This window comes from Ipomoea triloba, chromosome 9, assembly GCF_003576645.1.
Source record: "Ipomoea triloba cultivar NCNSP0323 chromosome 9, ASM357664v1".
NCBI lineage: Eukaryota > Viridiplantae > Streptophyta > Magnoliopsida > Solanales > Convolvulaceae > Ipomoea > Ipomoea triloba.
The window spans coordinates 4,960,184-4,972,541 of NC_044924.1; the positions used below are offsets into that span (position 1 = coordinate 4,960,184).

A 12,358-nucleotide genomic window follows, 5' to 3' on the forward strand; every position below is an offset into this window, starting at 1 on the left:
CAACCAATTTCCCTCAACAAACTCCCTAATTAATTAATTAAATAATTAATTAATTAATTAAGGGAATGAACATTTCCATAATCAAGTCCAGGTTCAAAACTCTATCATCTAATTCAAATTCAAATTAATTATAATTATTAAATTCAAATATAATAAAATTATATTTAAATTATAATTATAATTATTATTAAATTCAAATATGAATCGGGCTTGGACCATTAATTAACTCAATAACTCAACATCAATTTTAATTGGGCTAATCATCTTAATTTAATTTTCAAAGCCCAATTAATTAAATTGGTCCAATAATCCTATCTCAAACTGAGCCCAATAATAATTTATCAATCCATTCTCCGGGTTCAAATTTTCCGTGTCTACACGCACAACAGCGCCCATGCTGGCGCATGCACTTATTTAATCAGTTATATATATATATATATATATTTTTTTTTATTTTTTTTTTTAAATTTGATTTGTTTTATTTTTTTTCCTCCCACTACATTTTCTCTTTTCTAATCACACTTACAAAAATTTCTCAATAATCATGAAAAGATCCCACGGATAACGAGAACTAACAGCTATTTACCAAATACCCTATAAACATTTTTACACATGTTCTAACCAAAACACAAATTACACTACTATTTCCTTTTGGCATTTTTGATGTACCTGTGTTTGTTCCGCTACGTGAATGAGTATTTTCCGTTAAAAATATCACAACTCCGTCGGTCATCGACCAGTCTTTGCTCTAGCCTCTAGATTCTTCGCCTACGCCAGCGCATGCGTGTCACGCATCCCTCATCTTCAATTCTTCAAATAAAATGCCCCGCTTCTTCAAAATTTCAACTTTTCGATTAAATTAGCTGCTCCGTAGATCATTCAAACCTATTCTCTTCAGTCGATCACCCAAAGCCAAGGTAAAGTTATATTCATTTCCCTAATTTCAATAATCTTTTGCTGAATTTTGAACCGGTAAATTAACTTTTTGGGCTCTAGGTATGGGGTGTGAATTTATGTTTTCCCGTGAAATTAAGGTTTCATTTCTTCTAAACATGCTACGGGGTTATAGAACTGGATACGGGTTTATTCGTTGTTACTATTGAAGTTGAAAAGTGATCAGTCCACGTTGAGATAGCATTTATAAGAAATAAGAAGGAATTGCCTCTGAAAAATATGATGTCTGAATTGAATTTCCAATGATAGTATTGAATTATCAGTTGAAGTGAAAGCTTTGCTCCATATTGTGGAAAAAGGGGCAACTTTCCTAATCACATTGACAATTTTAAAGGTAAAAAAATGGTTTGGTGTTGTGATCATATTGTTATATTGTCTCAGAACTGACCTAGATGTCTGAAATCCTGAAAGAACTAACACAGCACAGAGTCCATTCCCCACCCCAGGAGAATTATTAATGCTATTGGTGCAACATTTATTACTAAATTGAAAGACAATCTAGATGAGTCAAATTATTGTTGATATTACTATACCTTTTTGGAAACAGCAATTTTTTTTCTTCCCCCATAGCTGTTATGTTTATGTGCTACTGTTAATTTAATGAAGCAGGCTATGGATCAGCAACAACAAGTGCTTAATTTCTCTGTTACATGGAGAGGCAAGAAGTTCACTCTGGAAATGGAGCCTGGAACTACACTTAAAGCATTGGGTGATGAGTTGCGGAAGCTCACCAATGTTGAAGATGATACCATGCGACTATTTGTGCCCATCAATAAAAGTTCAAAGCTGATTTATCCTTTCTCTAAGGAACACTCCTATTTGAAATTGGACGAGGCATCTATTCTTCAGGTGCTGGGTTTTGTTTCCTAATTCCTACCTTAGTTAATTAATCTTATGAATAATGTCTCTCAAATTTTCTAGTTTATATGAAATGTTGGGGGGAGCATGGTTTGGACTATGCATTATAAATTTATGTTTCTATTTGCCTTGTGGAATTTCTTTTTCTGGGTATTATCCCTTTTCACTTGTCGAATAAGTTTGCACCTTTTTTTTTTCCTTCTAAAATGACTCTTCCTTACCTATAACGGCTATAAGCCAGTGCATTGGTTATATCAACCACGAGCCAGCTTCTTATTCACCCTCTCAGGGTCTGACCTTTATTCTTGTTCATGATATAATAAGTGTCCATTGCTCACAGAAAGCTGCTTTCATGATAGTATAAGTTTCCTTCCCTTAGAAGAATCAATTTCTACCTGTTCATTTATTTCCCTTATTGCAGAGTGAGCCTCAGTGAATACACTAAAATGGGCCTTTCAGGGTTGCTTACAAGATCTTGTTATCTGGAAATCTTTTTTTTTTTTCAGGGAAAATCTCTTAGGATGTTGGGAGTTCCCAGAGATGAGGTGGATGAAGTCCTAGAAAGAGCAAAGGAAGACCTCAGAATTGCTGGCTTTGAAGAAGAAGAAAAGAGGCAGAGGCAGAGAATACCTGATAGGCTTGGGACCTCACTAAAACTTCCACAGGGCCCTTATATCTTCTGTGATTTTAGAACACTCCATCTTCCAGGAATAGAGGTATTTCTCAGTCAAATATTAGTTCTATTATCTCCTTTCTTCATTTATAATGAACTTGGTGTGCTTGTTTGATTACTGATTTACGAACCTCAATTAATGTCACTGTTCCTTTTTCTCCCCTTTTTCTGATGTGTGCTCATGTACTCCTATCAAATGAATAGATCATAGATTGTCAGATTGATATTGGATATGAATGAATTCATGGCCATAGAAAACATGGCATTTTACAGCAATTCATGCTTCTATACAATTTTGACTACGTGCTTTCTCTGCATATTTAGAATCCCCTAAATCAGCCTTTATTTTGACTTTGATTTCTCAACTTCCTTTCTGAACTTGAGCAAATATTTGAAGGGGACTTTGAGGTTAAATAGTGTATTGTATTTGTATTTGTATTTATGACTTATGAGCGTTTCATAGAACTGTCACCATCCAGAAGGAATAGATGGGCAGCATATTTATAGATAACTGATTATTGACTTAGTCATGGCTTGTTTTGCAGCTGAACCCTCCCGCTTCTGAAGCTCTAAAACTAATGCATAAGCTTGCTGCAGATCCAGGAATTGTTGCAATTATGAATAAGGTAACATTATATGAGATTATTTTTCCGCTTAAATGGCTTTACATAGCTTATAGAATATGCTACATCAGTAGTGGTAAATTATCGTTTTGGGCTTTTAAAGCATCGCTGGCGTGTCGGACTCATGTCAGAGATGGCTCCTGTCGGATATGTTGGGGTGAGCCCAAAATGTATCCTTGGTTTAAACAAGGTAAGGATATACCTTTACTAGCTTTTGTTCACAAGGTTCTTGTTCTTTTCTTTTTTGAAAATATCTTTGTTCTGTTGTGAAAAATCATATATAGAATCGTGGAGAAGAGATATCGTTACGTCTACGCACAGATGACCTTAAGGGTTTCAGGAAGTATCAGAGCATCAAGAAGACTCTATTGCATGAACTGGTAAGTGCCTCTTTCAATTTAGTTGGCTGTCGACATGTCAAATTCAAACGAAGCGAAGCAAAACTATTTGTTTGAGCTTGCAAGTGCCTGCCTCAATGCATTTCCCTGGCCAACCATATAATGAACACAATGTCCAAAAGGAATGTATATGTTGTATTTTTTTTTTGGGAAGTATATGTTTGTGCAAGGAATTCTAACTTCAACTTTATATTCCTTTTCAGGCACACATGATATATTCTGAACACGATGCAAACTTTTATGCTTTGGATAAGCAGGTACTCATCTGCCCATTTATTGAGTCGTCTCTTCTTTATGTGTTGGCTAGGGTCTATTCGATTATGAAAGCAAGCAATTAGGGGTGTTGCTTTCTTTGGGGCATAAATTAGTGTATCCACTTAAATCTTATGTGGATCATTTACTATTTGTGTCTGTTGGGATTTCTTCTTGAGTTTTTTCTGACATTTTGCTTACTTGGATGACTGAGGAGAGAGGAGATTTTTGAGTTAAGGCTAAGAGTGGGTATATTCATAGTTTGTTTGTTGTTGTTGTTGTTGTTGTTGTTTTTTTTTTTTTTTTTTTTTTTGTTTTTTTTTTTTTTTTTTTGTTTTTTTTTTTTTTTTTTTGTTTTTTTTTTTTTTTTTTTGTTTTTTTTTTTTTTTTTTTGTTTTTTTTTTTTTTTTTTTGTTTTTTTTTTTTTTTTTTTGTTTTTTTTTTTTTTTTTTTGTTTTTTTTTTTTTTTTTTTGTTTTTTTTTTTTTTTTTTTGTTTTTTTTTTTTTTTTTTTGTTTTTTTTTTTTTTTTTTTGTTTTTTTTTTTTTTTTTTTGTTTTTTTTTTTTTTTTTTTGTTTTTTTTTTTTTTTTTTTGTTTTTTTTTTTTTTTTTTTGTTTTTTTTTTTTTTTTTTTGTTTTTTTTTTTTTTTTTTTGTTTTTTTTTTTTTTTTTTTGTTTTTTTTTTTTTTTTTTTGTTTTTTTTTTTTTTTTTTTGTTTTTTTTTTTTTTTTTTTGTTTTTTTTTTTTTTTTTTTGTTTTTTTTTTTTTTTTTTTGTTTTTTTTTTTTTTTTTTTGTTTTTTTTTTTTTTTTTTTGTTTTTTTTTTTTTTTTTTTGTTTTTTTTTTTTTTTTTTTGTTTTTTTTTTTTTTTTTTTGTTTTTTTTTTTTTTTTTTTGTTTTTTTTTTTTTTTTTTTGTTTTTTTTTTTTTTTTTTTGTTTTTTTTTTTTTTTTTTTGTTTTTTTTTTTTTTTTTTTGTTTTTTTTTTTTTTTTTTTGTTTTTTTTTTTTTTTTTTTGTTTTTTTTTTTTTTTTTTTTTTTTTTGGCTTTTCTTGCTCTTGTTGCCACATGTTGCTGAAAAAAACCCAAAATTGTCAGCAACCATTGTGGTTGCTCTTAGTCGGATAAGATTTTGAGGTAAAATCTTTTATTGCAGCTCAATGAAGAAGCTGCTACACTAGATTGGACTAAATCAAGAAGCCACACTTTAAGTGGCTTGCAACATTTGGAAAATTATGAAGATGATGTCTTTGATAATTATGTTTCTTCATCACAAAAACTTGGTGGGAAATCATCGTTTTCCAGTGCTCGCGTCTCTTCAGTGGATGCTGCCTATCGTCGTTTTGCGGACACATCTGCCAATCGCTCTAGAGAAACTGAGTCGCATCAGGAACCTGATCCTGATGATCATGAGCTTGTAATTCATCACATGGATGTTGATCAAGAGAATGGCCTGACCAATACAAAATTAGACCCTCTGCAGGAATACACGGGTACGCTGGATATTACTGAGTCTTGTGATCAGAACTGCTGTGAACCCGATCCTGATGAGGCAACTTCCATGAAATCTGAGGCTTCTACAGAATCAAACTGGAAAATTGTCACTGCACATCAAAACTCTGATTATCATGAATCAATAAGTTCTCTACCTCCATTGGAAGCAATGGAACATGAAGAACCTGATCCTGATGATTCTGAAAAAGTTATAGTAAAAACAGATGCATCAGCCGAAGCAAGGGAAGAGAATCAGATCTGCAGGATCTCTGGTTCAGATGAATCTCAACAGAAAAGTGACTGTTTGACAGAACTAGATCTCAATGATAAAGGCATTCACATTGATGAGCCAGATCCTGATGACCAGGAATTGCAGAGGATACAAGATCCTGTGGTCACTGTTTGCAGCAATTTGCAAAAAGCAGTTGAAGTGCTGAAAGCTCAAGCTAGTCCGTTGGATGCTGCTAGAGTACTGCAAACTCTGCTCAAAATCATCAAGTAAACTATCAAATAACTTCATTTTGTTTCCTTTTACACATCAAAGGAAAAGATAATGGTAACTGTTCTTGATGAATTCTTAACCCAGGCTTCTGACCCTACTGCTTGCAGGAATGTGATTGAACATCCGGATGAATTAAAATTCAAAAAGCTAAAAAAGGTGCATAATTTGTGTATATACACTAAAAATAATGACTGTTTTTTTCAGAGATTTCTTATCCTCTTAAAAATTAATAATGTGATGGTGCAGGTCAACCCTATAATTAAGAGAGATGTATTGAACTATAAAGGTACGCAGTTTACATTGTTTTCTAGATTTGAGTCTTCTCAACCATCATTCACTGTTTTGCTTTTGTTCCTTGGCGGTGTGTATTTTTTCCAAGTTTACATCATTGATCAAAGGTATTCAATGATGGGTCCTATTTTAGTATATTTTCCCAAAGCAGTAGATCTCATTTCCTGAACTCTTTGCATCTTTGGTCTAACACCATTTGTTCATTATTGCCTGCTAGTCAAGACGAAAGTACTGAACTTCATAATTTTATGGGTTTACCTTTTACCCCGTAAGTTGTGGAACCTTTTGTCTACTAAGACTTATCTCGTCTCATTTTTGCTTTCCCCTGTGGCTGCAGCTGCAATGGATGTCCTAGCTTTGATTGGATTCAGCGAGGATGTTTTGTTTGATGAAACAGGGAGAACAGAGAATTACTTGGTCCTGAAAAGAAACGACCCGGGTCTGCTGTGGCTTGCCAAGTCGTCGCTTGAAACATACATTGCATAGTGGAAACAATTGTACTGTTGTGTGAATTGTACTATACCTTACACACAAGAAGAACTAATGAAGTCTGCAATTTGGCAAAATGTGCATTCTATTTGTGCCGTATGTATGTAAATGTAAAAAGTATAAGCCAGTGTGTATCAAGATATTGTTAAAACATGTAATAATTGAGTCATTCAAAAGGTAAAAGTTTTCATCTTTTAAGTGGTCTAGTGGCATCAAACCCTTTCCTTTATACGGGAGGTAGTGGGTTCGATTATGAACAGATACTGTATTGTAATAGAGTTAGTAGTATTCAAAAAAAAATAAAAAAATATCTGGCCATCTGAATTCCTGTAAGTTGGGCCGGCAGTTAACTTAGTAAATCCCGTCACTATTAGTTTTTGGTTAACCTATTAGTTTTTGGTTTAGGCCGGTTACAAATCCCGTCACTTGAATTTCTATATTTAGTTGATTTAGATTCTTAAGAAGGTTGGGAACTCTAACAAAGTTGGTCTTTAGTAACTACAAAGTTTTAAATTTGACCTTTCGCTGCTTCTTAGTTTTTGATTCAACACAGTCAATTATGGGTAACTTAGATTAGTTTATTTTCTTGTGATAATTTGTTAGTTACGATCAAAGGGTAAATTAACTTAAAACGTACATTTGAGTAGCAATGATTGTGAATTTTTCTGCAAATTATAAGACTCTTAGAAATGTGTATTGATTTGAGTGTAAAAGAAATGATTCCTCCAAAAAAATTAATCACACCACATAGGTATTTGATATATTTTAGATGATTAATGGATTTCATTGGTCTTATACTAATTGATCATTAAATTAATATTCAAATTACAAAAGCATACATACAATTACATTAAACATAAGACATGATTACATTTGATATTATATATCAAGCAGGAGAGTTGCAAAATAGAATGTATAAAAGGCAAATGAGACCTAAGAATTGTTGGATCTTGGCCATCTTTATTATGAAACATGCAATGCATACAATAATTTATTTCATTTCAAGTGAACACTTTTACAACTCCTTTTAATAAACTTAAATTATAATAAATAAGGAAATTAAGAGTAAAGATAATGAATAATCGCAAATTCAACCAGATCAATGATTTATTAGTGTCCTATAACAAAGACTTCCGGCGAGAAACCTTGAATCTCCTCCATAGAAGCCGCCGGATCATTGTCACCGTCGTCGCCGCTCCCGGTGACGACGGGGGCATCTGCAACCTCAGCCGTTTCTGGTAGTTCTACCGGTACCGGAGGAGCTGATGCCACCTGAGCATCCTGGCCGTTCACGAAGATAGTGGTGCAGATGAGAAGTGTGACGATAAAAGTTACAAGAATTGAAGATGATGATGTTCTAGACCTGTCCATTTTCGTGGTTATTGAGCCTAAGAAAAGTATTATATATGTGTGTTTAATTTTCTGGGATAAATAATATATATATATATGTACCCTTCTAGTGGGATATATTAGAGGAATTTGCATGGGATTGTGTTTAGGAAAGTGAATTTAAAGGGAATGTGAAACCACCCAGGAAGGATTGGTAGAGAAGTTCATGGAGAGGATGCAGAAATTTTTTGAGCTAGTCTTGAGGAGATAGTTTAGGGTTTGTGTATGGATATTAAGCATTCTTTGATTTAGGGTCAGAAATTAACATGCACCACATATCTATGTCTGCTTCAATTCAATTCACATAAATTTATGTCAAACAATATACATATTCTTTTATTTTTAGGTGGCCAGAGAAATTATAGTTACTACCAATGGTGTGCACGAGGTAAACTCCGCTATTAGCTTACTGCACAATAACTCGTAATAATTTCACCATTTTTTAAGAAAACCGAGTTAATCCCTTAATTAAATTATTATGTACTATTTTTCAATTTTATAACTTGATTTTCGATTTCACCTAATATGGTCATCTTGACTATTTAAAATTCACTCAATTTTATCTTTTGTTTCGCTTCGCCATGAACTCAGCACAGAAAGGGTAAGAATGGAATTTTAGTGCCTTTGCGTCTTGAATATGCATAAAATTGTAACAACAAATTCTTCTTTAATAAAAATGTTCCCAACTTCTAAAAGTTGACTTCAAGTTTTGTGAGTAATATTACACATACTCTTAATTTTTAGCATATTTTTAACTCTCTATTTACGTGATATATATGTTTTGATTCATCCAAGAAAATAGTGGTATGGTTCTCTTTTTCAAATTTCATCAATGGAATCACGATACATGATAATTACATGAGAGCTTTACTCATTAAGAATCCATATATCATTTTCCCTTGCTTGGCATATGAAGTTTGTTACATACTTACATATATAACTAAATGCAGATACATATATATTCATGTAGGATAGACACACACACATATATATACACACGATAGATGACTCAATGAATTATTTGTTCACTTTGGACTATATAATTCCCACATTGTTATTGTTGAAGTTCTTTTTTAAATACTGCTTATTGAATCGATGATTTGAACTAAGTCGTGCGGGCTATATTTATATTTATTTATGAGATGAGATAGTTGGATGAGAGAGGCAAATTGGGTACTAAGAATGCAACAAAGTCAGTGTTAGTAAATGGAAATAGATCCGATGGGATTCGGTAGTTGCAAAAAACTTTGTGATTGTGTGTTGCCAACTTTGTTAGTTGCAAGTCAGATTCTCACACAACCCATTCCACGCATTCAATTAATTTGCACCAAAATGTCAGTACGGTACATACGTGTCACATTTGGATATTATTGATTAGGTTTTAACCTTATTCGATTTTAACTTGAATGAATACATTTAAAATTACCTAAATACGAATAAAAATTATTTATACTCAATAAATTTATTTGACACTATTCATATGGTTCTGAACAAATCCCAAAATTCATTATAAACACACAAAAGCAAAATCATCTTAGGGTTTTTGCTATTACACGCACAAAACAAAATCATCTAAGTTGATTAAGGGTTTAAAATTAAGAAAAAAAAAACACATTTATGTAATTATGACGGTACATGAGGAAATGCTTGATAGTGCTTAACTTCATGGAATTGAACTAATAGTACACAAATGTGAGGGCACTATTATAGATCATGATTGCATTGTGATCAATTTTCACGAAATGTGACATTAATTTACACGTTTTCACGTGGTTATTAATTTTCACGGGTCATGTGCATGTGTGTGAGTTCTAGTGAGAACACCTCCCCGTCAAAAGTGTGCAGTAGACACATGCACACTCTCTATCTTGAGAAATCAAAGACTGTGATCTTAATTATCTATCATTATTAAACTTTCAAGTTTACAATAATTATAAAATGAACTTCACTCTTAAAAGTTTTTACTAATTAACCCCATATTTTTAACTAAAACTTTCAACTAGGGTTGCAGTAGGCACTAAGCGCTAGACGGGCCGTAGAGTAACTCCTAGTAAAAAAAACATAACGCATGTGTGTGGATGTATGTCATATTATATATATATATATACAAACACATGCCTGAAGAGTTATTACTTATTAGAGGAAGAAATTAGTTGGAGAGATGGGATGAGGGGAATTGAGAGTAATAAATGAATGTAATATGTAGCTGCACCTCCATTTCTGGTCATCAAAGGTTTCACAAGAATTAATGGCCGGCCTGCCGGAAACCTTCTTTCGGTCAGTGGTCGGTCCTATGTATATATTTCACTTGTCGCGCCGATTGATGAGTCTCCTTATTTAATTATTTGGAGGATACCCGTTCTTGTCATTTCTCATGCCACACGTTAATATCACCCTTTTTTACTCTGCATAATTCCTCTCAAAAATTCTATATATAAAAAAGTATAGATAGACATATTATATTTTACAAAAAACATTGTGACTTTTGTCTTTCGAACAATGAAATCGGGAACTTTTGTCATGATTTATCTCATATTTTATGTCTGATTAACATGTAATTTTAGTTAATATTAAAATTTGATGTATTTTTTTATTAATGGATCGGATGCAGTGTTTTTATTTTCATTTTTTGAATTTTAAAATTGATTAAAAATTTTCATTTTCAATAACGAATCTTAAATTTTCAACTATTTTAAGGTGATTTAAAGATATCGGTCACCACAATGAATTGTTTTTTTTTTGAAAATCCACAATGAATTGTTTTAGTTTTTCATATTTCATAATAATAAAGAAGAAACGAGAGGGATCATAAAACATACATTGGCGTATGAGTGTGAAAGAGTGCAAAATTAAATGATGTAGGAGTACGGTGGGATCAAGCTCAGAATGATACTGTCTGGTGGTATAATAAATTGTGGACATATATATTTGGAAATTAATTGGAATGAGCAACTTGATACATCATTTAATATCCATGTGCCTAAGCTCAACAGTTTGACTCCTATGGGTATCAATATTTTGTAGAGTCACAACACACGAAACTAGATTTTTTTTTTATTTAAATTTTTTGTGATTAGAAAATTTCGTGATCACTGTTTGAGAGTATGCATTCAGTAAACTCGGCTCATGTGTGACATAGGAGAGATATGTAAATTAAACCACACATTAATTAAGAAGACCTTATATAACATGCTTGAATCCAATTTATAACCATCGGATACGAGCCGAGAATCATACCATATCCACTCGATTACCCCTTTGTGTTAGGGTATTTAAACTTTATAACTCATATAAAGTTGATGTAATTATTTTTTATAAATAAAAGTAAAGGAAAAACATCATTTTTTTTTCTCCTCGAATTGTATGTTAATTAATACTTAACTTAGCCATTGAATTATTTTGGTTTACCCGGCCCCCACAATTGTTTTAAAGTTTGCCATGTTTCACCCTTTCTGTTATTATTGCCTTCATTTTGACAGTTAAATGTAATGTCAAAATAGAAATTTCTTATCCAATCTCAATCCATTTTTTTTTCATGAACTATATCACAAGATATCAATGAAAAAGTAGCAACAACATATATATATATATATATAATATCCACAAAAAAAAAAGCATATATACACATGTTTAAGTTCCAGACTCATTATCCATACACTTTCATGATTATCTAAATTTATTTGTTACTATAACACCACTAACAAAATAAATATGATGAGTTCCAAATATCATCATCTAAAAGTTTATACTATATATAATATATTTTTATTAGGTTTTGGTTGGCCATTAAATGCAAATGCAACCATATTTAAAAATGACACTGACAGCAACGTAACATAAACATAGTTCTTAGTTCCTACTTCCTAGCTACTATCCTACACCCACCTCTGCGGTGCAATTAACTGGTTTAGAAAGAAGCCACAAGAAAAGAAAAGAAAAAAAAAGTAAAATATTCATACTTAGCTTTTTTACTTCATACTTAAACAAAAGATTACTTATTTATTTTCAATAAAATTAATTTGATCAAACTGTTGACTTGGTAATCATAAGATTCTAAGTTTAATTCCCAGTGAGAGCTGTCTATTGGCCTTATTATTATTATTTGAGTCAATCAACTATAAACAACATAGAAGATTGATTTACCTTTTAAAGTCATAATGCATGATTTACTTAGTGTACACTTTTAAATAGTGATTTTTTTTGTTAATAAAAAAGAAAGGTGATTCTAGAAGAATCATGCATGCATGGTCCTTTGCAAAATAAAAAAATAAAAAAAATGCATGCATGGTTGGAGTTGGATCCATGCATTTTGGGTTATTCAAAAAGTTGCTTTTAATTTATTGTTACCAACTATATATATAACCATAACAGAAAGTTGTGTCATTTATTTTGCCCAAAAAATCCCATCGCAACCTCCCCCCCCCCCCCCCCCCCCCCCC

The 12,358-nt window shown here is 32.0% G+C and overlaps 1 protein-coding gene across 1 annotated transcript; it reads left to right on the forward strand.

Moving 5' to 3' along the window:
- The first annotated feature begins 688 nt into the window (after nt 1-688).
- LOC116030070 lies at nt 689-6,863 on the forward strand. The gene is made up of 11 exons (XM_031272183.1): nt 689-917; nt 1,564-1,803; nt 2,319-2,528; nt 3,031-3,111; nt 3,212-3,298; nt 3,393-3,488; nt 3,710-3,763; nt 4,911-5,746; nt 5,858-5,906; nt 5,997-6,036; nt 6,379-6,863. Exons 2-11 carry the CDS (start codon nt 1,567-1,569, stop codon nt 6,525-6,527), a joined length of 1,839 nt encoding a protein of 612 aa, XP_031128043.1. The 5' UTR covers nt 689-917; nt 1,564-1,566; the 3' UTR covers nt 6,528-6,863.
- Nucleotides 6,864-12,358: the final 5,495 nt, after the last annotated feature.